Raw genomic sequence first — 25,543 nt, forward strand, 5'->3', positions numbered from 1 at the left:
GTGCCGGAGCGCTCTTGGCCCGGGCTCAGCTCGGGCTGTGCTGCTCCCTGCAGCCCTGCAAGCTGCTGGGCTTCGCCTGCTCCCCGCTTCCTTCCCGGCCCGATCTCATCGCGGCAGCTGAACGCGGTGTTCTGTTTTCTTTAGTGCCACTCATCCTGGACAGTCAGGTGCTTGTTTGTGTTCACTGGTCTGCACATTTGCGTGAGAACCTCCTGCGCAGCACTTCCCTGAAGAGTGCCTGCTTTCCCCAGGCCCTGTGCCATGCCATTTCTCACCGGCCGGCGCGTGGCAGCGGTGCCAAGAGCCACCGCCTGGCATTGCAGGTAGAGCTGAGCGTTGCAGAGAGGTGCTGGCACGTTAGTCACACCGGGGCAGTAGTTGATGCAATAGCTCCTGCTTCTTGCGGGGTAGTTGCCCAACGCTGTTTCATCCAGCTCGCGGCCTGGCGAGGGTTATCTGGGTCGCTGCTTCCTCCAGGAGCACCACGAGCAGCCTGCCGGGCAGCCCCGGTGCCTGACTCCATCGCACAGAGCGGGCAGGCAGGTTTGGGCCCGGTGCGGCGCTGCGCACAGCTCTGAGCGAGGAGCGCTCGTGGCAGAAGCCCCGGGTCCCCGTGCAGGTTGTTGCCGGGTTTGTGCCTTGTGGCTTAGTGCTGCGCTGCAGGAAACCACTGCAGGAGCTGCGCTCAGCGCTCTTGTGGCATGAGGTACCTTGTGATGCTTTAAAGCAGCTTTAAACCAATTTCAGCTGTGAGATGCCGGGGTGTAATTTGAAGCCTCTAACGACCTTGGGAGCGAAGACTGAGTTCTGGGCTCCCCGTACCAGGGGTGAGCTGCTGCAGTGCCCCAAACACCCCAGCACGAGGCAGCCTCCCCATGGAGGCAGGGGCTGGCGGAGGCCTGAAGCGCGCCGTGCTCACGCGCTGAGGATTTGCGAGCTCCACGTTCCCCCGTGCTGTACAACACCGGCTGGTGGCAGTTCGGTGCCGTGGGGGTCGTGCCCGAGCCCAGGGCCGACCTCCGGAGGCTGAGCGCAGGCTGCGCAGCGCTGCCGTGGGACGCTGGCAGGGCCCAGGGCTGCAGGCACGGCCCTTGGAGAGCTGAGCCAGCCGCGGTCCCCTGCCGCATGGAAGCGCTTCTTTGACTCCCCTCGCTCCGCCGTCACAGCGAGGGGCAGGTCCCAGCACGGCCGGAGACGCTGCTGCGAGCTTCCTGCGGGCAGTGCCAGCCCCGAGCGGTGCGCAGGGGCTGGGGGCAGCCGCCAGGCTGAGGGGGACGGGGCTGCGGGGCCCTGGGGCCGCTCTGGGAGCAGGGCACAGTGCCCCGTGAGTGCAGCCCTGGTCCGGCCGTTCCGCCGGGCACTGGGGCTGAGCTGCTCTCGTCCCAGCGCTCCAGCAGTGTCAGGAGCAAGGGAAGCGGTGGGGAGCTTCTCGCTCGACCGTGGCCCTGGCTGGGCTGGGAGCTGCCTGCCCCGGGAGAGTGTCCCCAGTGTCCCCAGCGTGCCAGCGTGCCTGCCCGGGACTTGAGGTCACTGGGTTGTGGTGCGTCAGCTGAGTGTTTAACTTTTTGCTTATTTAGAGTTTCCTGTATTGTGATAAGATCTCATAAACTTCCAAATATAGCCTGACATGAATCCCGAGCGTCGCAGGCTGCCCCAGGAGCAGCGGCCAGGTGTCACCTTCAGTCCCGTTGCCTTTTCTGCGCGGAGGAGCCGGCAGGAAGGAAGGAGCGGAGCGCGGCAGCTGCGCCAGCGCCCGTTCACACGCACACGTGCCTTCCCGGGCCGGGGAGCAGAAGAATCGGCGGGCCGGGCCGGCTCCGCGCCGCAGGAAGGGCCGCGCTGATAGAACAGCCCGATAGGCAGATGTGCGCTGGGAGCCGGGAGGCAGGGAGGCAGGATCAGGCCGCCCGAGGAGTAACCGAGGGAAGCGCCGGACTGCTCGGCGCCGCCGGCCGGTCACAGTGCGCGGGCCAGGCCGGTTGGTGGTGCTGGCAGCCGGAGCTGGGGCGCATGTGGGGCGCACGCTGCTAAGTAACGTGCTCGAGAAGCCCCGGAGCTGAGTGCCCTCTTGCTCCAACATCTGCCGGAGTGATCCCTCCATTCGTGCTGTCCGTGCAGCCCAGCAGTGCTGGAGCAGGCAGCCCTCGCTCACGGCGCTTGGTGCCCTGCGCAGCCACTGCCGCTGCCACCGCTGTGCCAGCCCTGCCCGAGGGGAGCCGGGGTCCGGGCACGGTGCGAGGGGGATTCGGGCAACGTGACGCTTGGCACTGTTTTCTTCATAACTTGGCACTGACCTTTCCGTTTCGGTCCTCGGGCTATAAGTGGCATCTCTTCTGATGCCGTCTTCTGCTAAATTCAGCTGTGGCTGGCCGGTGGTGAGTGGGGTGGTGGAGACAGGTCTGGGTGCCGAAAATATCCCGCCGGCGGCGCGCACCTCCCGGCGCGGCTCCTCCCGTGACGTGGCCCCGCGGCCATGGGACGTCCCTGCCAGGACGGAGAGGAGGCGTCCGCCGGGACCCCCAGCAGGTCTGCGGGCTGGGGCCGCCCCTCCGCAGGGGTTACCTGGCTGCGCCCAGCAGGAGCACTGCGCCCCGGGTCCCTCACTGCAGCTCCATGCGCTGGAGCAGGGTTTTACTGTACATAGCTGAGGGGACGTGGCCAGTGCCAGGCCACTTCGCTGGCCTCGCACTCAGCTCCACAAACGCAGCAGGAGTTACGGGAGCCTCAGCGGGGTTTTGCCTCTGCTTCAGGCTCTCCGGGTGCCTCCTGGAGCGCTGGCCTCATCCCTGCTGTGCCTGGCTCCATGCTCGGGCAGGGGCGAGCGGGGGATGCTCGTTTTGCTGGGTTCAGCCGGGGGAAGGTGTGGGTGGCCTTCAGCAGCGGTGTGGGCTTCAGGTGATGTAAAGCCGCGGGGCAGCTGCGGGCCCCGGGGGAACCTGAAAATGAAACTGAGCAGCTGGGTTCCATTGTTCGGGGAAAATGTCAAGTGCCAAGTTGGAGATAACGAGCAGTGGCAACAAGGAAGGAAACTACTGTTAAACTTGGCCAGAGATCTGCCGCACTTCTGCTTTGCCAGGTTGTGCATCCCCAGAGAGCTGCTCTCGCTCTGGGGGCTGTTTGCTCGTGGCTCAGGGGAGCCCATCCCTGTGCCGGGGCGCCTGCTGCCGCGTCGCCGTGCCTGTGGAAGGGGCTGGGGTCACTGCTGCGCTGCCCGTGTCCGTGGGGGTGTCGTGCTGCTGGAGCTCTGCCCGGCGTCACCGGGAGGCCGAAGCGTTGGCCGCACGGCTGCCTGCCCTCTAATCCTCCTCTTGTTCCTGCAGGCAGCGGGGATGGACAGGGACAGATACTGCAGCGCTTCCCCGAGAAGGACTGGGAGGACAACCCCTTTCCTCAAGGCATCGAGCTGGTGAGTGTGCCGCCCTTCGGGGCCGGGGCCCGGGCAGGCTGTCCCGCTACGGCACCGCACGCGCCCCGACGCAGCCCTGGCAGCGGTGGGTTTCGCTGTACCCCCACTCCTCCCGGCTTCGCTTCCCGCAGGAGCCGTGCGGATAAACCTCCGTGTCGCCGGCCCCGTCGCCAGCAGCGGGGCTCGTCCGTCGGCTGAGCTCTCCCAGTGCTGCCCGGCCCGGGCCGGCGGGGGCTCGCCCTGCTGCGGGGCTGGGTGTGCTCTGCTTGCATCCGCCGGGCGAGGGGTGGGGGCCCTGGATCCCTTCCCCAGCCCTCCAGCCGCGCTCGCCTGCTGCTGTGCAGCCCTTTGAGGTTGCGATCGCTGCTGGGTCATACCCAGAGCGACACACCCAGTCTAATTTGGCACTGCGTGGGTTCTTCACAAACCAGCTTTTAACTAATCAAGGATAATAGGATTGTTCTCCTCGGTTTCTAAATTTGAGCAGAAGTTCTTTTAAGATCCTTCCCTGCTGCATCGGTGCTGCCGCTCTGCTGGAAAGCAGCGTGGGCTCTGCGGGCCCCCCTCACCGCGAGGCCGAGGCCCCCTCTCGGCTGCGTTCTTCCTCCTCCTGCAGCTCTTTCCCGCTGCTGGCTGAGTGCAGCGGAGCACAAACTGTGAAGACAGATGAGGTTTTAGAAGTTCATTTGCTGCCCTACGAGCGCTAGGATCTCTGAGCAGCCCTCGTGTTGGCCAGGGGAGCTGCGGACTCCCGAGGCAGAAGGGGACCCCATCAGGGTCACGCTGTCCCCAGGGCTTCGTGCCCTCGGGAGCACGTTCTCTTAGAGCAGACGCGGTGCAGGGGGCCGGGGTGGAGTGCTGGGCTCTGCCTTGCCTTACGTAGCCCACAGGCAGTGCTTTGGGTGGCCGGGAGGTGGTGGCCCAGCCCTTGCCCCGTTCCGTGGCCTGGGCGAGTTCACCGCGCTCTCTGCAGCGCTCGATTCCTGGAGCTGTGGGGCTGCGGCCGTCTCTGCTCTGGGCACCAGCTGTGGGCGGCCCCGCTGGAGCCAGGGTAGGACCAGAAGGACCCAGAGGTCCCTGCCAGCCTCAGCCATTCTGTGACACTCGCACATCCCAACCGAGCTCGGTTCTTAGCCACCTCGACGTTCCTTGGCCTTGTTCAGTTGGCTGCCACCTCCACCTCACCGCGTGTGCTGGTGCCGGAGGGCCTCGTGTCAGCTGTGGCCGTGCATGGGGCTGCTCAGGACACCTCGTGTCGTGTGCCCCCCAGGGCTCTTGTCATGCCACCTGCAAACCTCTGGGCCCTGCTGGCGCGTGCAGGGTGTGGAGGTTTTACTGGGGCGAGCTCCACCACGGCCGCTCTCTCACTCCCCCTCCTCAAAGGGAAAGGGGAAGAAAATACGATGCAAAAGGTTGAGATAAGGACAGGGAGGTCACTCAGCGATTGTCGTCATGGGCAAAACAGACTCAGAGTAGGGAGATAATAAAGTTTATTGCCTATTGCTCACAAGCTAGAGCAGTGAGAAACAAAAACAAATCAAAAACACCTTTCCCCATCCACTCTCTTCCACCTCCTCCCCCCAAGCAGCACAGGGGAATGGGGCCTGCAGCGCTCTTCCTCTGCCGCTCCTTCATGGTCCCTCTGTGCCCCTGCTCCCCATGGGGTCCCTCCCTCGGGATGCCGTCCTTCTCAAACTGATCCTACATGATCCTACTGACCCACAGGCAGCAGCTCCTCAAGAACTGCTCCCACACGGCTCCATACCACGGGGTCCATCCCCCAGGAGCAAACTGCTCCAGCACGGGTCCCCCACGGGTGGGCAGCTCCCCCCAGACCCCCTGCTCCTGCGTGGGCTCCTCTCCACGGGCTGCAGCTCCGGCCCGGGGCCTGCTCCTGCGGGGGCTCTCCATGGGCCGCAGCCTCCTCCAGGCCACATCCACCTGCTCCACCGGGGGCTCCTCCACGGGGGGGCTGCAGCGTGGAGATCTGCTCCATGTGGGACCCATGGGCTGCAGGGGGACAGCCTGCTCCACCAGGGGCCTCTCCACAGGCCGCAGGAGAACTGCTGCTGCGTGCCTGGAGCACCTCCTGCCCTCCTGCTGCACTGACCTGGGGTCTGCAGGGCTGGGTCTCACTCCTCACTCTCCCAGCTGCTGTGTAGCTGCATTTTTTTATTCCCTTTCTTAACTCTGCTCTCGCAGAGGCACAAACAACATGACTTATTGGCTCAGCTCTGGCCAGCAGCAGGCCCCTTATCTAACACGGGTCAGCTTCTGGCCTCTTCTCACAGAAGCCACGCCTGTGGCCCCCCGCTACCCAAACCTTGCCACGTAAACCCCCTGCAGGAGGGAGAGCTGCCGGCGTGCTCCTGTTGTCTGCCAGGAGCAAGCAGCTCGTGGAGGGAAGGCCGGAGCTGGACACGTCTCCTGGTCCCTGTCCTCGTCTCGGGTGCTCTGCTCACGGTGCTCCTCTGTAGCTGCCACGTGGCGCTGTGTGCCTACCAGCCCTCGGGATCGGCGGTGGGGAACCTTCTTCCTATTTATTGCATGCTCACCGTAATCCCAGCGCAGTTATGGACTTCGCTATTTACTTTGTCTGAGGCAAAAATATATATTATTTTTCTGGTTAGTGTTTCCTTGTTGTCTGCGGGGGACTTGGGACCTGTGCCAAGAGAGAGGAAAGCTGTGCTTTTTTCCCAAGGGCCAAACTGTCCAGCCAAAAAATCTGTGGAATTTAAACAATTGAAGCCTCGTCCTGTTGGGGGCCATGGGGTGGCTCCGAGGCTTTCCACCAGTCGCCGGGAGGCCTCCTGGTAGAGCAGCACTTAGGGCTGAAAGGCAGCTTTGGGAAGCCGGGCAGCCCCCGCTGGTAGCGTTGTACCTCCCGGTGTCATCCCTTCTGTGTCCGACAGCCACTCCGAGGAGCACATTTTCGGTGTCTTAGGGGGCAGGGATTGAGGAATTGGTAGCTTCTGTCCCAGCTCGCTGACAGCATTTCCAAACAAAAATTTTTTTTTTTTTTTTTTTTTTCCTGGTGGAAGCTCCTCCAGAGGCACAGGATGTGAGTGCCTCTCCTCCATGGCAGCCTCGCTCCTCTTGGGGGCACAGGCCGAGGACAGCAGGACGGCCGTGTCCCTGGCTGTGGCCAGATGGCGCGGGGCTGCTGCCGGCGTGCCCGTGCCAGCAGGACCTCGCAGGGAGCCCGGCTCTGTGCTGGCACCACCGGCTGCTGCCGCGCGGCGCTCCCAGTCCCAGGGCCCCTGCAGGTACAGGATCACAGAGTCACAGAATCGTCTAGGTTGGAAGAGACCTCCAAGGTCACCGAGTCCAACCTCTGACCTAACACTAACAAGTCCTGCACTAAACCATATCACTAAGCTCTACATCTAAACGTCTTTTAAAGACCTCCAGGGATGGGGACTCAACCACTTCCCTGGGCAGCCCATTCCAATGCCCAACAACCCTTTCGGTAAAGAAGTTCTTCCTAATATCCAACCTAAACCTCCCCTGGCGCAACTTTAGCCCATTCCCCCTCGTCCTGTCACCAGGCATGTGGGAGAATAGACCAACCCTCACCTCTCTACAGCCTCCTTTAAGGTACCTATAGAGAGCGATAAGGTCGCCCCTGAGCCTCCTCTTCTTGAGGCTGAACAACCCCAGCTCCCTCAGCCGCTCCTCGTAAGACTTGTTCTCCAGACCCCTCACCAGCTTCATTGCCCTTCTCTGGGCTTTCTCGAGCACCTCCATGTCCTTCTTGTAGCGAGGGGCCCAAAACTGAACACAGCACTCGAGGTGCGGCCTCACCAGAGCCGAGTACAGGGGGACAATCACCTCCCTAGACCTGCTGGCCACACTGCTTCTTATACAAGCCAGGATGCTGTTGGCCTTTTGGCCACCTGAGCGGTGAGGTGCGCGTTGCGGCGATGGCGTGGCTGCTGGAAGGAGAGGCCACAGGTCTGCCGTGGTGTGCTGCACATGCTAGCTCCGTCTGCTCTGGCGTGTGCTGGGACAACTCCTCCTCTCCTTTGAAGCGCTGCCTGTAGCGTTTGTCTGTTGGTCCTGCAGCAGGATCGCACAGGCCTACTTAGGGCAGCGCAGCATTTCCCGTGCCCATCGCATTCTGCAGACTGTCATCGTGCCCACCGGGCACATCCCGGCCTCCAGAAGCGTCTCATCTCTGCCGGCATGCAGCAGCTCCCGAGCCGGCGTCTGCCAGCATTTCCTCCTGGCACCTGTGCGCTGGAGAGCATCAGGGCTCCTGCTGCTCTCTGAGATAAAGCCGTGAGGTCCTTTTGTTTTCTGACCGCAAGGTAATTGCCTGCGTGTTTGCAGCTTCAGTCCCCTCGTTTGGTTAACGGAGAGCACGGGGCTGTGCAGACGCTCCAGTGCCAGTCCTGGCCCTGGCAGGGGGCTCGGTGGGGCTGCGTTCTGGGGGCCTCAGACCCCTCAGCGCGCTCTGCTGCTTGCATGGAAACGTCCTTGGGCACTTTGCTTCCGTCATGTGATGAGAGCTGAGCCGAGCTCCTCTGCCACTTTGATCAGGACCTGTGGACGTCCCTCGGCACGGCAGCTGGCAGCCCGCTGCGGGTCGGCAGCGCTGGGAGCAAGCAGAGCCACCGGTGGCTGCGCTGGGCTCGGCGAGGAGCGAGGGGGCTGCTGGCCGCCTGCTGGGGCCGGGGGCTCCCCGTGCCTCCCTTCCTGGCGGGCGGCGAGGGCTCTGCCCTCCCCTGGCCTCACGGGGTGAATGTGAAGGATCCAGGGGTTGTCCTGGATCGTCATAGACAAGATGCTCCGAAATCGATCGTTACAGACCTGGGGAGGGCCTGCAACATCACTGGCGAAGGAGAAAAGGTGGTGAAGCAGTGCTGTGGAAAACAAGGCTTGCCAAGCAGACAGACAGACGCACGGTCGCGAGAGGATGTTGCTAAAGCTGCTTCTTGCTGCGCTAGGCAGTGTCTGTGCAGCCCAGGACACAGCTCTGTCTTCCTGTGAAACCTTTCTGCAGAAATGAAGGCTGTTGCTGCTGTCAGGCTGAGGAGGAGCCCGCCTCGGGTGCTGGCTCTGCAGAGCCGTAGGGGAAACGGGCACGGGGTCAGCATCCCCCCACTGCGGGTCCGAGTCTGGGCAAGGCAAGGGCCCTGGGCTCACCTCCTGCAGGGATCGTTAATTCTGCCTGGGGGCCCATGGCTTTGTCCCGCTGTAATTGTGGGAGGTCCGTGTGGCCCAGCACCACGGTGCTGCCGTTCGGGCACTGGTCCTGGGGCGCTGCTGTTCTTGCTGCCAGCTGATCTACACCCATCGTCCACGGAGAAGCTGAATCGTTGTTTGTCCCTTCTGAAGGACCGAGCTCGACACAAGGCAGCGCCCATCAGACCTCTGTGTGCCTGATGCTTTGCGGGGACTTGTGCATGATAAATCTGCTGAGAAGCATCTTCTGCATCGGGCTGGAGCAACTCCGTGCACAGCCGCAGCATGAGCTGGGCTCTGGTGCTGTGCTTCAAAGCGGCCTGTGATGTTTTGAAGGAGCTGTCTTCTTGTTCCTCTGCCCCAGGACGGCTCAGTTCAGAGCCTTCCACGGTGGGATCAAGGTCTGGGCTCCGATGCTGAGCTTGCTGCTGGAGCAGAGCTGTAGGCCCACCTGAAGACCCACAGGCACGCCCATGTGGCACCGTCGTTGCCCTGCGCCCATGTAGCGGTGCCGTAGCTCCCAAAGGAATGGGTCCAAGCTGCCTCAGCACAGGAGGCAGCTTTGCTGGGGCAGCGGAGCAGGGCCTGTGTCCGGCGGTGGTGGTGGTGTCCTCATGGCGTTCTCCTAGGGGAGCCATCCAGGGGAACCGGGTTGCTCATCCCGAGGCCTGAGAAATGGCACGCTTGACCCCTGGTGCCCAGGCTTGTATGCACACGTCTCCACGTGAGGCTTAGCACCGCAGCCACGGAGTGCGTCCTGCTCCTTGCACCCGTGCGTGGTGACCACGAGTGCTGGGTGGGGCCGGCAGCCAGCTCCTTCGGGCTGCGAGCCGTTGTGTGCTTCAGCCTCGTCTGTAACGTGCAGGGAGCGTTAGCGCTGAGCTGGGGCAGGGCACCCGGCACGGAGCCCAGCGAGGTGAGGAACTCACCAGGGAGAGCGGCGCCGTGCGCTTAGCTGGTCGCTGCGAGCCACCTCCTGCGTGCTGCCGGGGCCGGGCAGCAGGAAGGAGAGGCCCCAGGCACAGCTTTATGGGGACGTGGCGGGGCCCGGCGGGCAGCCAGCTGTGTCCTTCTGCCTCGCCGACTCCTGGGCAGCTGGAAATGGCAGAGCTGCGGCCGATTCCCGTCTTGGAGCCGTGGCCACCCCGCGCTGTGTAAGAGAGGACGGGTGGATGTGTGCCGTAGGGTGCTCGTATATGTGGAGCATGATACAGGGCATGGAGAACAGCGAGTGGTTGGCAAACTGCACTGGGCTGGAAGCAGCTTTCGGCAGCGAGGGCTGGAGCAGGCATTTCTGCCTGTCCGGCCCTGTGGCCTTCCCGCTCTCAGCCCCCGTTTTGCTGAAATCGCCTCATCCTCAGGGCTGCCAGACTGTGGCCGCAGAAGCTGCCACGTTTCCCTGCTCTCCAAGCACTTTCTGTGGGGTTCCAAAACTACTGGGAATTTTCCAGCGTACACCAGCCAAACGCGGGTGCTGAGGAGGGGAAATGCAGAAAAATCCCTTGAGATTTTGAAGCCCCGCGGGGAGTTCTGGGGCTGGAATTACCCGCCGGGCCCGGGAGGGTGTTTGGGAAGTCCCCAGGAACCAGCCAAGCCGCGCGCTGGAGCCGGCTGCAGCACGGAGCAGCCCGGGTCGGCGCTCCCGGCCCCGCAGGAGCAGTGCCCCCTCCCGGAGCTCTACACCCGCACCCCGGCCTCACCCCGCAGCCCCAACCAAGCCCCGCAGCCCCAGCCGAGCCCCACAGCCCCAACCGAGCCCCACAGCCCCAACCAGGCCCCTCAGCCCCAACCGAGCCCCACAGCCCCATCCGAGCCCCGCAGCCCCAGCCTCATCCCACGGCCCTGGCCTCACCCCACAGCCCCGGCCTCACCCCATCTGGAGGAGCTGCGCGGAGCCCAGCGCGGATCCTGCAGGCACCGCTCCCGAGGCGCAGCTCAGCCCCAGCCCTCTGCCAGCTCTGGGCTGGGCACGGGGCGGCAGCGGGTCCCGGCGCCCCTTGCCCTTCCGTGGGTGCCTCTGCGGAGGACAGGGGCTCTAGCAGAGCTCCCCCTGGAACAGAGCTGCTCGTGTGCTGCCGGGGGTGGCAGAGCCCTGCGTGCCCCACGGCAATGCGTTACTGCAGCGAGCTCCCGGCACAAAGCGGGGGCACGGGGCAGCGTGCAGCCCCCCGGCCCTGCCGCCTGACCCCCTCCCCTGCTCTCTCCTGCAGTTCTGCCAGCCCAGCGGCTGGCAGCTCTTCACGGAGAGGAACCCCCCCACCTTCTTCGTCGCCGTGCTGACCGACATCAACTCGGAGCGGCACTACTGCGCCTGCTTCACCTTCTGGGAGGCCGTGGAGAGCGCGCAGGTACCGCGGGCTGCTGGGGAGGGTGCCTGGTGCTACGGGTTCCTGGTTTCCCGTATTGGAAGAACCTGGGATTTGGGAGAGGGAAGGGTGTCTGATGTGGCTGATCCGCGTGTCTCCGTAGCCTCAGAGCCACCCCAGGAATGGAGAGGAGGAGGACGAGTCGTCGTCATCTCCTGTTCAACCGGCACAGCTCTTTGCTCCCAAAAGCCTGGTGCTGGTGTCGCGGCTGGACCACGCGGAGGTCTTCAGGGTAAGTCTGAAATGATCTGGGAGAGGGGAGACAAAGAAGAGCAACCTGAGCGAAGACCTCGAGGTTGTGGGAGCCACAGGAGGCCACGCAGCCCCCCAGCACCATGTGCTGCCAGAGCCCAGCCCGCTCCCTGCGCCCCGTCTGGCGGCACCGCCACGCTCAGCGCGCTGAACCCAAACGTCTGCCTGCAGAGCAGCAAACCTGGGACCCGGCCACGCTGGGCAGCTGGTGGCCTTGACCCAGTTTTGTTAATGCAAAAACCGTGAAGCACAGCCTGTTCCTGTACGGCCTTTATCTTGGCCATCTGTGTTTTCCTCAAACTCGTTGCATTATGTGGCTGGAAAAGGTTTGGGAGGGCACGGGCTGCAACCTGGCACCTTCATAAAGGTGCCACGCGTGGGGAAGCAGCTCTCCGGTGGGGCCAGTGTGGTCGGGCAGCATCCGCTGCTAGCCCAGGTGCTGGGCTTGTGGAGGGTGGCATTTTCCACCAGGCTGGGCTCTATTCTTCCTTTTTTCCCTCCTGCTGTGAGGATATCACTTCTGGGTAGCTGCCCCGTGCCTGAGTCTCTTGTTCTCAGCCTGCCCCGTGGGCACGGGGTGTTCCTTGGGGGTGTTCAGCCACTGCGCCCTCCCGGTGGTAATAACTGACAGAGAAAAATATCGCTGCATTCTTCGGCCTGGAGCTGCTTCAAACAGACCTCGGGCTTCACAGGACCCCAGGGCAGCTGAGGCTGGTGGGGACGTCCCGCCGGGACGTCTGTTCCAACCCCTCCTCGAGCCGGGTCAGCTGGAGCCGGTCACCCAGGACCTCTGACTGGCTGGGTTTGAGAGGTGCAACGACTGCAGCGTCTCGGGGCAGCCTGGGCCACGCTCAGGCACCTTCACAGCAAGGCAGGCCACGCGCCTCATAGCCTCGTACCTAGGTGTGTTGCTGGGAAGGCGTCTGAGCGTACGTGAGGCCGTGGTGGCTGAGAGGTGGCAGGAAAACACAGAGACCCTTCGGTGAGAGCAGTGACACCGGGACAGGAGGGAGCGTGAGAGCAGATGGGAGCTGGGACCCTGAAACCATTCCCCTCACCGTGAGCAGTTGCATCCTGTGTTCGTCTTCACATCGGGGACGAGCTTTGCCGTGTCCAGCCCTCCGTGGAGCTGAGACTCCCCAAAACGCAGGAGCTGCTCGTGGTCGGGGTCCGAGAGGGCAGAGCGAGGTCAGCCAGGCCACCGTGCCTGCCGCACGGGGCAGGAGCCGGTTGTGCTCGGGGATGTTTTCGGAGGAAAGTGGGTCAGCTCGCTTGTTGCCCAACACAGACGTTTCCTGCAAGAGCGCCTGGAGCCTGGCTGACACGGCTCCCAGCTCGGCGTCTGCCTACCTGCCCGCTCTGCTCCGCTGCTCTCGCTGGGAGGCCGAGCAATGTTTGCATTGCTCGCCCGGCTGCTTGATTTCAGCACTCAGCTGCGTGAGTTATCCGCCTCAGTGATTTCGGGGGAACAAGTTAGCGACAGGAGTATTGCAGTCTGTGCTTTTGGGCCCTGGGTTCTGTCCCCCTTAAGCTACGACAAAATCAGAAATGTCACTGGGGATCTGTGAGGGGGAATCGGGCCCTGGAGCTGGGTCGCTGTTGCAGGTGTTCGGTGGTTTTGTTTTCAGCAGCGTTTGCTGCTCACCTTGCTGTTCCCTGCCCCTCCCAGCAGAAGGGGCACAGGTAAAACCTCATGGTTTGGCCTTCGGTTGAGCGGATGAATTTCACGACTGAGTTTGAAGTGCAGCCTGTTACTTCCCCAGCACACGGCTCGAGTTGTCCTGGCCCCTTCTCGTCTCTGAAGCAGTCTCTGCACAGCCCCAGACCTTGCCCTGCTCACCCTCGGTCAGCGTGGTGCTGGGCTGGGGTCGTGGTCCCGGCTCCCTCCGCTGCGTGGCCAGCAGAGCTGTGTGTGTCCGTGTGTCCGTGGGCAGGCAGGAACGGGAACTCGCTTCTCACTCAGCACCCGTCCCCGATGCTCTCCTAAAGGCCCAGTGACGACGTTCTCTCTTCCTACCGACATGGAGAGATGGTTTGAGAAAAAACAGGGGGTGCCTTGAAGACAAATTCCTCGAATTCCTAGTTACATATCTGTGTATTATAGTAGCTCTTCGTGTCCCAGCAGAGGACGTGTTGAACACTGCCCCGTACCTGTGCCCCTGTGCAGGAGCTGACGCCGGCTCCTCGGTGTGTGCAGCCAGAAGAGCAGTGCCCAGCTGCGGTGCCTCAGCAAGCCCTCGGTGACCAAGGGGACTCCTCCCTGTCCGTTGTTTGGGGTTTTTATGAGACTTGGTTAAACTGTGCAGGGACCAGGAGTGCTGGAGAATTCCCCCTCTGCCTGTGGAGCCCTTGAGTCCCACCGCCCCGTTCATGCTGAGCCCACCGGGGCAGCCCCGTGCTGGGAAGGTGCTGCTGGCTGGGAGCAGGCTGGGCACGGGCTGAATGTCCCGTCCCTGCCGACAAGGACTCACTGTGGGAAGCTTCAGGGGAGGCCTCGAGCACTGCACCCAGGGCTTGGCTGTCACGGGGCGTGCTCCTGTCTGGGACAGGCGCTGGGAGGCACAGGGAACGGTGCCCGGGCTGGAGGCCCTCGCGCTGCTCCGGTTCCTGTCTGCCCCCTGCGCCGGTGCTCAGCCGCGCTGTGCTTCCCTCTGCAGAACAGCCTGGGCTTGATCTACACCATCTACGTGGACGGACTGAGCGTGTCCCTGGAGAACGTCATCGGGAACCTCCTGACGTGTACCATCCCCATCACCGGGGGAGCTCAGGTGGGTAGCCTGCCCGCGCCCTCTCCCACCTCCCCGTGCTTCTGCCTCGCGCGGCTCCCGCAGAGCGGAGGCGCGGGGCCGGGATGTGCCACTCGGCTGCGTCCTGGGCGCTGGGCTGGGCTGAGCTGAGCTGAGCAGGGCTGCTTGGGTCTGCAGGCAGCAGCTGGCTCTGCGTGCTGGCTGCTGCCAAGCTGGCACTGCTGCTGGCACGGCATTGACTAGTGCCCGCAGTGCCTTCCCAAGTGCTTATTAGTAGAAACAGCAAAGCTCTGTGATATGGAGCAGCTCAGGTCCTGGACCAGCTGAGGCCATCTCGCTGCTTCGCTTGCCGTGGGTAAGCAGCTTTGTCGTGGCTCCCTGCTCCCTGCAGGAGGGAGTGCTGGATGGGCTGACCCCAGCTGCGTAGTGGCAGAGCCGTCTGTGCAAACAACTGCCATGGTCTGTGGTCGCCCCTGCACCAGGGAGGTCTTGCTCCTCCATTCAAGCCTATCTGATTGCACGGAGAGCTGCTCCAGAGCTGGTCTCAGGCCGTCTGTGAGAGTCCCCGTCTCGAGGGGGACAGGCCAAGCAGGGCTCCTGTTTGCTAGATGAACGGCTTGGAGCTCTCTTCTCAAACCACTGGCTTGTGCCCGTGCATGGCCAGCATCTGTGATTGTTGGACAGGGCTGGAGGAGCAACAGCCTTGCTTGTGCCCAGAGCAGGCCACCAGAAAGAGCCCTCCCCGTTCCCCCCGAGCCGTGCGTTCCTCTTGTGCTGCTCCTCCTGCTCCAGGAAGGCCAGCTGGGCTGCAGGCCCACGCGAGCAGCAGATGGGTGTAAGGGGTGTAAGGTGGGTGATGGGTGTAAGCAGATGGGTGTAATTAGCTCCTCGCTAATTGACGAGGAGATGGAAAAAGTGGAGAGCGCCCAGCTGGAGCCCCTGTCTGGAAGCACTTGGAGACAGCAGCATAACCCCCTGGAGCTGTTTTGCCATGCTAACCCCTGGAAGATCGCCACGGATGTGGCACTTGTTCCTGCAGTGGCTTCACTTTCAGCTGCTCAGCAAAAGGCAGCGTCCAATTCTGCACCCAGGGGAAGGAGCTTTTGCAAGGCCCTGGCTGTGCTGCAGGTCCTCGGTGCGTGGAGGCTGAGTTCCTTCCACCACCGAGGCCCATGACCCTAGGGAGCGGCCGCTCTCCTGCACCCGTGTAGGTTCCTGGTGCGGGTGCTTTCTGCTGGGCAGCGATGCCCCGTGGGCTGGCTTCATGGCCCAGCCTAAGTTTGGTGCTGCCCCGATGGCCCAGAGCGCTGCAGGTCCCGGGGGGCTGAGCTGTGCAGGGCTGTGTGCCGGTCACACCCCGCTCCGGAGCAGGAAGCAAGGGCTGGGGCTGTGCCAAGCGTCCCGGGCTGTGTCCGGCTGCGGGTATGGGCAGCGGCTCTCCTGCAGGAGCTGCCCAGGGCTGTCTGACTCCGTCTGGTTCCTCCCAGGTGGAGCCTGTCAGCAGCAGGCAAGGCAAGGAGAGGCCTCGGACCTGGGAGGCCTCTGGAGATGCCGTGGCTCAGTGAGCCGTGCATTTTGGCACAGTTGTTCGTCACCTCCCGGTTCTTGCAGGATCGATCTGTGCCATGGGGACAAGTAGCGTGCTGCAGGGAGGACAGATTGTTGGTGGCGCTTCCCTTCCTGTGCTTCACCTGTTCCCCCGCGGTGTCCCGAAGCTCTCTCTCAGTGTGGCATTCACTGCTTTTGCTTTGTCTGTGTGCACCTCTCCTCCTCTGAGGGCGCTGGTCTCTGCTTCGCGTCGGCTGTGTGTGTGTCTCCCCTCGCCTGGCTGTGTCCGTGTGTTTCTAACTGACTGTGCTATCTCTGTCTGTCCCTATCTCAGCCTGACGCGGACGACGAAGCAGCGGTACGCACACCTTCTCTTTCATCGGGTCTGTCTCCTCGTTAGCCACCTCTCACTCCCGCTGGGAAGGCTCGGGGGCCGTGCACCCTGCAGTGCCGGGTCCGTCCCCAGCGCGGGCACGGAGCCCTGGCCGTGCGTGGGGCTGCGCTCCGGGCAGCAGGGCTGCTGTGCTCTGCCTCCCCTGGGGCTTGTGAAAACCCGGCCTGCTGGGCTGGCAGAGCGGGTCAGGGGTGCTTGCTCTGCGCGGCCAGCCCGGCGTTCGGGGGCAGCCTCCTGGGCTGTTGCGGTGGCGTGAGTTCTCGCGGCTGCGTGGGGCTGAGCGGGGAGGTGGGTCGCATGGCGAAACCTCCTGTTGCAGAGCGGCGTGTCCCCGGAGAGGCGCAGAGAGAGGAGCGCAGCGATCCGGGGCTGCCCTCGTCTCTCTGGGGAGAGGCTGAGGACCTGGAGGGCCTCCCAGTGCCGCTGCGAATGAGCTGAAAAATTGCCCCTGGGTAGAAGACGTGGGGCCGTGCCCAGCGTGCCCGCCCCAGCCCCTATCCCAGGAGCCGAGCAGGGACAGCTCTGCCTGGATGTGGCCTCGCCTGAGGCTGCAGAGAGCTGGCACAGAGCTGGCGCTGCAGCCCCTGCCTGGTGGTGCTGGGGGGCATGGCGCAGGCGAGCTGCTCCTCGGGCACGGAGCTCCCGGAGAGCCCTCGCGAGCCGCGGCACGGCTCTGCCCCGCTCCCGCAAGTGCTGCCGAGGGCTCGGTCCTGACCCCACGTGTGGGGCTTTGGGCTGCTGCCGGCACTGTCCCCTTGCACGGTGCAAGCCCCGGACACATCTGCTTTGTCTTGCAGAGGACGATCTCCCTGGGCGCGGGGGACAGGCAGGTGATCCAGACGCCCATCAATGACTCGCTTCCCGTCAGCAGCTGCAGCGTGGCCCTGCTCTTCCGTCAGCTCGGTGAGACTTCTCCCCGCGCCTCCTTCTCACCGGGTCCGGTGCCAAGGCCAGCGCAGCGCCGGGCTGCAGCTCCCACCACGTCTGCAGCCCGGTGTGGGGGCTCGGGGCTGTGCTCCCGCTGCAGCCCCGTCGGAGCGAGCCCCGCCGCAGCCCAGCTCTGCCTTCCCCTCGGTGGGGAAGGGCCGTGGCTCTTCCCCGGCTGGGAGCAGGGCTGTGGCCAGGTCTCACCGCGGGCGTGCCAAGGGCCTGGCTGGCAGGCGTGGGCGCAGAGCCGTGCTGCCATGTCCTTGTGCCACCAACAGAAGGGTCTTGGCAGCCTCGGCAGAGCCCCCGAGCGCCATCCCCAAGGGAGGGCACTCCGTGGGTGGCCCAGCAGTGGCTCCCTGCAGGACGTCAGCCCCTCCGTTGTGCACGGCGTGGAGATGGGAGTGGGATCCGTACGGGTGGGGTGTAACGGTCTGTGCTGGAGCAGAGGAGGGGAACCCTCGTTTCTGAGTGCTCTTCTCTCCCTTCCTCCCCAGGGATCACCAACGTGCTCTCTCTCTTCTGCGCAGCGCTTACTGAACACAAGATCCTGTTCCTCTCCAGCAGCTACCAGAGGCTCACCGACGCCTGCCGGGCTCTCCTCGCGCTCATGTTCCCCCTCAAGTACAGGTGAGGGAAGCGCCCTGCTCCCCGAGCCCTCAGCGGAGCTGGAGGCAGCTGGGGCACCACGACTGGCCAGGCCATTTGCCACCCCCTCGCTCCGTGCCCTGGCTGGTGAATAACTGCGTTTGGGGCATTGCCAGCGCAGGGCAGGTGAACGCAGCATGGGCAACGTGAAGGATTTGTTCTTGGCTGTGCTCACGGCTCCTCTCCTGGAGCCTTTGGTGTGCACAGCAGTGTAATTCCCCAGGTGCCTCCAGCAGCGAAGGGCTGTGAGCTTCCCACCCGCTGCCTCCTGCCTTTCCTGGTACAGGCGGGGAATCGGGGCACTAGCCTTGGGGGCAGGCAGCGAGCCCTGGGGGCAGGCAGCGAGGCATCACTACAGCGCCTGCAGCTCCTGGAGCTGCTGCCACAACTGCTCCCAGCCTTGGAGGGAGGGCAGCAGGGCTGGGGGGCTGGGGGGATGTGTGGATGCCCCGTAGTGTGCTCGGAGGGGCTGGCGGGGCGTAGTGCCCCAGAGCCCATCCCTTCCCCTCGCTCATAGCTCCCCCTGTGCGGAGCACAGAGCCTCTGGGCACCACTTCTGCGGGCAGCCCGGCCCCAGCCCCAGCGTCCCACTGGGCAGGGCTGGGTGCTGGGAGGCTTCCAAAGACCCGCGGGGCAGATCCTGCCCCCAGGACGGGGCACGCACACACGGAGCTGTTGTTTTCAGGCCCGGGGCTGAGCGGCTGCGGTGACTCCCGCGGGACAGCCGGCACCCTGCTCACCCTCCTGGGGCGGTGGGGATGCGGTGGCCAGCAGGGACCCAGCCCACAGCCCGCCTGCTGCTGCACATCCCCATGTAGGACAGTTCTTGTGGCTGCCAGCTCCTGTCGTGCTGTTTCCACACTGGCCTGCCGTATTCCCAGGCTGCAGAAAGGCTGTTTGTAGTCCAAAGAAAGCTTTCTTTTGGATTTAAATTGCTGTGCTGGGAACCTTTCCCTCAGTCAGACTTGGGCTGTAACCCCAGGGCCAGGGAACGATCATGGTCTGTGTCCACAAGCACTCAGAAACCTCGCACAGCTGTAAGACTCGTATTGTCTCGGGGGCTGACAGTGGCAGACGAAAATCTGCTTTCCTGGGAACGCGGTCACCCCACAGCTCCGTCCTGCAGACCATCAGCTGCCCGTGGAACAGAGAAGGGATGGGTTCAGGGTGCTGCGCTTGCCGTCTCCTCATGTCCTGGCGCGTAAACCCTGCTCAGGGACGCGCCGGTGTGTTCCTGGCAGGAGAGCGCTGCGATGGGCAGGATGGTGGGCTGAGCTCTGCCAGGGGGGCTGCGTGGGGAGGACGGGGCCGGGCACCGAGCAGGGCTCCACCGGCTGCAGCGATGACCTTTTCTGCTTGCAGTTTCACGTACGTGCCCATCCTGCCTGCGCAGCTCCTGGAAGTGCTGAGCACACCGACGCCCTTCATTATCGGAGTCCACTCCATCTTCCAGTCGGAGACCCAGGAGCTGGTGAGAACCCCCCCCATGCCCTGTCCTGGGGGCTGGGAGCGGGGACTGGGCCGGGGGAAGCAGCGGGGCCGTGTGCCAGTGATCCCAGAGAGAAAACGGCCCTGAAAGGCGCCCGGCTCAGCAGGCTGGGCACCCAGCTTGCACCCGGCGTGCTGTCCTGGCCAGGCAGCTCGGCCACGAGCCAGGGGGGCTGCCTGGGGCTGCCTGGGCAGGGCTTCAGGTCTCCAGTCGGCCAGCAGCGCCTGGGTTAACTGAGGGTTTGAGTTTGAAACTCAGCTGGCAGCACTGGTCCAAGAGGCTGTGTTGGCACTTCAGCCCGACAGACTTCAGTGCAGAAACTGAATTAAATCAAAGCATAATGAGCCTGATCCAAACTGAAACAAGCTTTTGTGCAGCCTTCCGAACAAGCTGAGAAGTGCCGTTTGGGTTAAGCGGGGTGGCGTACGCGCTGGGGCTGGCATCGGTGTCTGTTCTCCATGAGACGTCTCACCCAGCTGAGGAGTCTGATGCCGCAAAGCCACGATCGGTGACCCAGCCTCCCGAGCAGGGCTGCGTCCCTCTTCGTCCCTCTTCTGCCAGCTTTCCTCCTCTGCTGCTCCCTCACATCTGGCTTGCCCCTGGTTTTGTGGGTGCCATTGCTGTGGGCTCCGTGCAGCCGGGTGCCTCCACTGCAGGCAGTGGTGGGATCCTGTTACAGCTGTGGTATTGCACGTGTCTGGGTGCAGTGACAGTGGGTAAGGGGAAATTGCTGCTGAAGGCCAGAGTGCTCTGAGCTTGCAGACGACAGAGAGGAGACAAGCTGGGGTTCCCCAAGGTCCCCCCCTTGGCCAGGCTCCTTCCCCCGTTAGCTCCCCGTCGGCAGCAGGAGGCGGTGGCAGTGCCCCAGCCTGGCCTCGTCTCATGCCTGTCCCCCCTTGCAGCTGGATGTTGTTATCGCAGACCTGGACGGCGGGACGGTGAACGTCCCTGAGTGCGTGCACATCTCCCTGCTCCCTGAGCCGCTGCTGCAGCAGACCCGGGAAGCCCTCTCCATGGTAAGTGCTGCGGCTTCTCCCCACCTCCAGGGTGCGGGCGCCTGGGGAGCGTGGGGGGAGCGGGCAGAGCGGAGCTGAGGGCAGGGCTCCTACCTCAGGGTCCCCCTGGCCGTGCCGCACAGGACCTCTCCTGATCCCGATGGCCCCTGCTGCGTGGCAGTGCTGCAGGGGGCCCCTCTGCCAAAGGTTTCTGGGAATCAGGTGGCTGGCTCCCAGCCCTCGGGCAGGAAGCAGCTGCAGCCCTGAAGCTGCTTTCTGGCTGCTAGCGCGTTCCCAGAGCCTGCCGGCCGTGCGAGTGCGTGCCCAGGACAGCGCAGGCAAACAAAGGCTGGGCCCCTCGGGCCCCGCTGCCTGTGGCCGGGGGTAGAGGGGGCTGAGCTCCGCTACATGCGTGAGCCCTGGTCACAGCCTGGCCGTGCCAAGCGCCAGCCCCTCCGTGGCACGCGTTTCCCCAGTTCTAACAAGGACATGGAGCTGGAGAGGCAGCCGCCGAGCTGTCCCTGGGCAGCTGCGTCCAGCCACGGGGAGCCCGTGGCACAGCGGGGGGGTTCTGATGGCTGGCGACCGCAGCCCAGCCCTGCTGGTTGCGGGACCCACACCTCGTCCGTGGGTCCTGCCGGGCTCCCGGGGAGCGCTGCTGCACGGTGCCCAGCTGGGAGGACAGATCCCCGCGGGCTCGAGCATGCTTTGTGCCCTGTCTGTGCAGGTCTTGGACCCAGAGCTGGAGGTGGCTGATCTCGCGTTCCCCCCGTCCACCGTTTCTGCCTCTTCCCTCAAAATGCAGGTGAGTGGAGTGGGAAGAGGGGAGGCGCAGGGCCTCGCCGCTTCGGGAGCGGAGAGCCCCTGCCGCGAGGCTGCCGGCCCTGTGGGCACCGCGCTCCGCGGGCACGGAGCAGGCTGGCACAGAGCAGGCTGGCAGAGCTGCAGGCTGGCACAGAGCAGGCTGCCCCGCACTCAGCACCGCTGCCTCTGGGGCAGCACCGCTGCGGGTGGGGGCTCAGCACGCTGCCCCCAGCCCCGGGACGTGCTCCGACCTGGAGCCAGCAGCACTGCCAGAGGGGGCTCAGCGCGCGGTGCCGGTGTGCTGCCCTGCCGGGAGCGGCACCTTGGGCCCCGGGGCTGAGAGCTCCTTCCTCCGTGCGTGGTGTCAGGGACGCTGTGAGGGGCAGAGCACGGGGGATCCGTCTGCCTCTCCCTTTTCCCTTGAACCTTTGGGTTTCCTGCCCCGCTCAGCAGAGGCCGAGCCTGACACGTGGCTCGGATCTTGGGTGGAAACTTCTGCCCTGCTTGCTGGCTGCTCCTCGCCCCTCTGACCGTGCCGCCCGTCCCTGTTCGCAGGACAAGGAGATCCGGGCTGTCTTCCTTCGCTTGTTTGCACAGCTGCTGCAGGGCTATCGCTGGTGTCTGCACATCATCCGCATCCATCCCGAGCCGGTCATCCGCTTCCACAAGGTACGGCTGGGACAGAAGCACGTGGGGTGGTGGGAGGGTAGGAAACCTCGGGGCTCGGCCAGCAGGGGCGGGCAGGGGACGTGCGGCTGCAGGGACTCTGCTCCTCCTGCCCCAAGGCCTTCTGCCCGCACAGCAGGGTTATTTTTTCAGGCTGCGTTGTAGGTCTGTGGATAAACTCTTTACCAAATGGGTTGAATTAAGGTTGGGGAGAGTTAATCTGTGGGAAGGTTTGCACAAATACAGCCGTATCTAGAAATAAAGACCTGCGTTGCCAGCAGGTGACTGCCCTGCACCATCACCAGCTCCACCTGCATCCCTTGTTTGTCCTTGAGCATCCCGAGGTCCCGTGGGTCAGATACCATTTCCCTGTTCGTGCCCACACGTAGTCAGATGCACCACAGCTGACGTTCATGTGCCTAGTGTCGTGCAGAGGCTTACAGAAGGCGTCCCTCGCGTCGCAGACTGGAGCTGTGGGTTTTCTTAAATCCAGGAAGTCTAGGGAAAATCTTCAAGTCCAGGCAAAGGAAGCAGAGCCTGGGGAGACGAGGCAGGCAGGGCCGGCCGATCCGGGTGCCTTGGGGCTGTTGGCAAGTGCAGGGCAGGGAGAAGAGGAAAATATTTGAGGTGTTCAGGGGTCCGTGGGGAGACCAAGCGCAGGAGAAGACAACAGATGGGGAGAGAGCAGAGGGACTCGGGCGCTGCAGCTCAGCGTGGCCACGTCAGCTGCAAGCAGCTCGCCCCTCGCCGCTGCCCACACCGGGCCCGTGGGGACCAGCGGGCTGGAGTGCAGCGTGGGGGCAAAACCTCGGTCCTGCAGAAGTGTGCGGGGGGCAGGCGTGAGCACGCCTGTGCTGTGCACGTCCCGGGCATGTGCATCGCCAGCACTGCCCAGTGCTGCAGGATTCGTGCTGGCCTCTGATGTTTAAAATCAGCACTGAGTTCTTAAAGGTTTTGAATGATTTTTTTTATGCTCAGTAAATGTTTATTGCTGACAAGATTCACGTGTTCCATAAAATTATAAGCACGCAGTAAACCCAAGAAAAACTTTACTTTTTACCTTTACCTTGGTAAACAGCTATAGAGCTTATGAAGCATAACAAACCTCCACTTCATAAAACCATCACGTGCAGCAGCTGCGTGCGGTACAAAATAGCCTGAATTCCGCTCATTTGGCTGCTTTGGCCACAGCAGCATCTCAGAAACATCCCATTCTTGCCCAAACAGCCACGCTGATTGCTTGTAGCACCCTGCAGCCCTGCTCCCAGCATCTCACCGGGCGGGTGAGGGTGCTGGGGGAGCAGGGAGCCCCGCAGCAGCTGGGGGCCAGCTCCCTGCTCACCTGCCCAGGGCAAGGTCCCGGGGCCTTTGGGTAGCCCTGGTGCCTCAGGCTGCCTTTGTGGGCAGTGGTGAGATGCCTTCAGAGGCACAGCTGGGGCAAGAGGCAGGGTGAGCAAGCATTCAGGGTGAGGTCCTCGCTGCAGACGCTGGAAGGAGCCCGCTGTGGGAACGGAGAGGGGAGAGCTGATCTCCTCTCTGTGACTGCTGGTGGGTTGGGAGGGTGGCATGGAGCTGGGGCAGGGCTGGCAGGGGAAGGGTTGGCACCCAGAGGTGGTCAGGCACTGGGATGGGCTGCCCAGGGATGTGGTCGGGCACTGGGATGGGCTGCCCAGGGACGTGGTCGGGCACTGGCACCGAGCTGCAGGAGTTCGGGAAGCATTTGGGCAATATTAGATGCATGGTTTAGCTCTTAGGTTTCCTTTGTGGAGCCGGGAGTTGCCTCAGCGATCCTGGTGGCTCCCTCCCAACTCGGGATATTTTGGGCTTCTGCGCGCATGTGGCTGCTGAGCCCCACCTGCCTCTGGGTGCACACGGGCTGGTGCTCAGGCAGCGTGCCCTGCTTGCCCCGCGTCTGTCCTGCTGCAGACCCAGGACGTGCCCTCAGCTCAGTGGGCTGGGTGCAGGCATCTCTGCTAACCCATGGGGACGGGGCCCTCGCCGTGCCGCCCACGCCAGGACGGCCGCCGTGCTGCCGTGCTGCTGACGGCTCCGCGCTTCCCTGTTGCAGGCAGCCTTCCTCGGGCAGCGGGGGCTGACGGAGGACGACTTCCTCACCAAGGTGCTGGAGGGCATGGCGTTCGCGGGCTTCGTGACCGAGAGGGGCGCCCCGTACCGTGCCATCGACCTGTTCGATGAGGTGAGCAGCCCCCCCGGCCCCTGCCGGCTGCCCCGTGCCGCGCTGCCTTCACTGGGTACGGGTGGGAACGGGTGGGATGCGCTCCCTCCCACGTTACGGGTGGGGATCCGCCTCGATGCTTGGCTGCGGTGCTGAGCCCGGCCTGGCAGCTGCTGGGGACAGAGCTGGGGCATGGGGAGGGTGGTCGGATCCTGCCCAGCAGGCAGCTGCTCCTCTCACCCGCCTCTCCTCCTTCCAGCTTGTTGCTTATGAAGTGAAGCGCATGCGTGCAGAAGAGGGGAACAAGCAGAAAATACTGCGGCACATCAAGGAGCTGGCAGAGAAGCTTTACAAAAATGTGAGTCCTGAGCACCTGAGGGGAACTGGTGGTCTGACGGGGATACAGGGCTGGGAGAACCTGGGTCATAGCCCCGGTCGGTCCGTCCTCCCTCCACTTGTGTTACTGTGAGCTGGTGCTGGAGGCAGTGCTGGTGGTGCTTGTTCCGTCCTGCCCTGCACTGTTAGGCGTGGCAGGGCAACTGCTGACGGACCCAAAGCAGGTCCCAAAGTCTGGCCTGCTGACGGACCCGAAGTCTGGCCTGGGAATAGGAGCCCTTCTTTTGGGGTGGCCTGGCCGTCAGGCACTTCCTTTGCTCTGGAGCAGCTGGCCAGCTGATGCACGCGTTGTATGGCGCAGGTCAGACCTGCTGAGGTCTTCCGAGAGCAGAGCAGCGCCCGTGAGCCCCTTGGGCACCTCAGCCCTGAGCTCCTGACTGGCTTTTTGCTCGCTGCTGAGTTCAGGGCTGGAGTGCTGTCCTTGCAGCTCCTGAGAGCAGAGCACGATGGCACTGTAACTAAGGTCTCAGGACTGCAGGCCTGGGGGACTGTAGATCACCTTCTGGGAGAGGAGGAGAGGAGCAGGGGTCGCAGAAGAATGCCTTCCTGAGCCTCCTGCTCTGTGAGGGGACACAACTTCCATGTGCCTGAAAAGAAACTGTCTTTGCTGTGCCAGGAGAACCCGTACCCCGCAGTGACCATGCACAAGGTGCAGAAGCCCACGGAAGGCTGCCACCTGCGCCTCCACCAGAAGCCTTTTCCCCGTCTGGATGAGGGCACAGTGCAGTGGATCATTGACCAGGCCACGGCCAAGCTGCAGACAGCCCCTCCTGCTGTGAAGGCGGAGAAGAAGTGCATGGTGCCATCGGGCCCCCCCATCGGTACGTGTGCGCAGAGCGTGTCCCCGCAGTGAGGAGCCCTGCCCGGGAGGAGCTCCCCCGTGGCAGTGCCAGCTCTCGGGGTGCCGCCTCACTTCCACACCGCGGCGTGTCCGAGGGTCCCATGCGAGCAAAATGAGGGCAGTCCTGCCTCCTGGCTGAGCGGCAGCGCTGTCCCCGTTAGCTGCTGGCAGCTTGGAGCTCCCCGGGCTCCAGCAGCCAGCACGAGGGAACAGCTGGGACCCTGCAGGATCCTTCCAGCAGGGCTGCTGCAGCCCAGGGCCCTGCCCACGCAGAGCCGTGGGGGCACCCCTCGCCCCCCACCCTGGGGTGACGGCCCTGCCCTGCCCGAGCTAACAGCTGACTCTCTCCCCAGCTGCCATCATGGAGCGTAACGGCAACGCCCTGGCCAACAGCGCCCGGCGCCTGGAGGTGGTCAGGAACTGCATCTCTTATGTCTTCGAAAACAAGATGTTAGAAGCCAAAAAGGTGAGGGGCACTCGCGAGGAGCTGCTGGTTGAGGGGAGGCATTGAGGTCACTCTGCCTCTCCTCCGTGACGGGCTGGGGAGGCCGTTCCTTGCCTCTGTCCAGATCTCTCCTGAGCAGCTCTGTTGCCATACGGGCACTTGTTCTCGCAGCCCTGTTCCTCCCTGCTCTGTCCCTGGGCTTTTGGCTGATCCTTCCATTGCACCAGGGTCTCCCAGTGCCCCTCAGGGTCTGTCC

General features: G+C 63.8%; 1 protein-coding gene across 15 annotated transcripts in view; it reads left to right on the forward strand.

The window, feature by feature from the left end:
- SBF1 (SET binding factor 1) overlaps window positions 1–25,543 on the forward strand; it is a 73,658-nt gene that overhangs the window by 31,670 nt on the left and 16,445 nt on the right. For 10 of the 15 annotated variants that reach the window (XM_040544880.1, XM_040544870.1, XM_040544902.1 and 7 more), the window contains exons 2-16: window positions 3,321–3,406; window positions 10,804–10,941; window positions 11,063–11,191; window positions 13,869–13,979; window positions 15,841–15,864; window positions 16,698–16,803; window positions 17,325–17,457; window positions 18,838–18,946; window positions 19,867–19,980; window positions 20,687–20,764; window positions 21,319–21,432; window positions 23,498–23,626; window positions 23,865–23,963; window positions 24,618–24,822; window positions 25,196–25,308. In XM_040544880.1, the coding sequence (XP_040400814.1) occupies window positions 3,321–3,406; window positions 10,804–10,941; window positions 11,063–11,191; window positions 13,869–13,979; window positions 15,841–15,864; window positions 16,698–16,803; window positions 17,325–17,457; window positions 18,838–18,946; window positions 19,867–19,980; window positions 20,687–20,764; window positions 21,319–21,432; window positions 23,498–23,626; window positions 23,865–23,963; window positions 24,618–24,822; window positions 25,196–25,308 (1,688 nt within the window). The remainder of the gene's footprint in view (window positions 1–3,320; window positions 3,407–10,803; window positions 10,942–11,062; window positions 11,192–13,868; window positions 13,980–15,840; window positions 15,865–16,697; window positions 16,804–17,324; window positions 17,458–18,837; window positions 18,947–19,866; window positions 19,981–20,686; window positions 20,765–21,318; window positions 21,433–23,497; window positions 23,627–23,864; window positions 23,964–24,617; window positions 24,823–25,195; window positions 25,309–25,543) is intronic. The other 5 variants (XM_040544887.1, XM_040544919.1, XM_040544968.1 and 2 more) reach the window with 1 other exon arrangement.

The sequence above is a fragment of the Cygnus olor genome, chromosome 1, assembly GCF_009769625.2.
Source record: "Cygnus olor isolate bCygOlo1 chromosome 1, bCygOlo1.pri.v2, whole genome shotgun sequence".
In the NCBI taxonomy this organism is placed as follows: Eukaryota; Metazoa; Chordata; class Aves; order Anseriformes; family Anatidae; genus Cygnus; species Cygnus olor.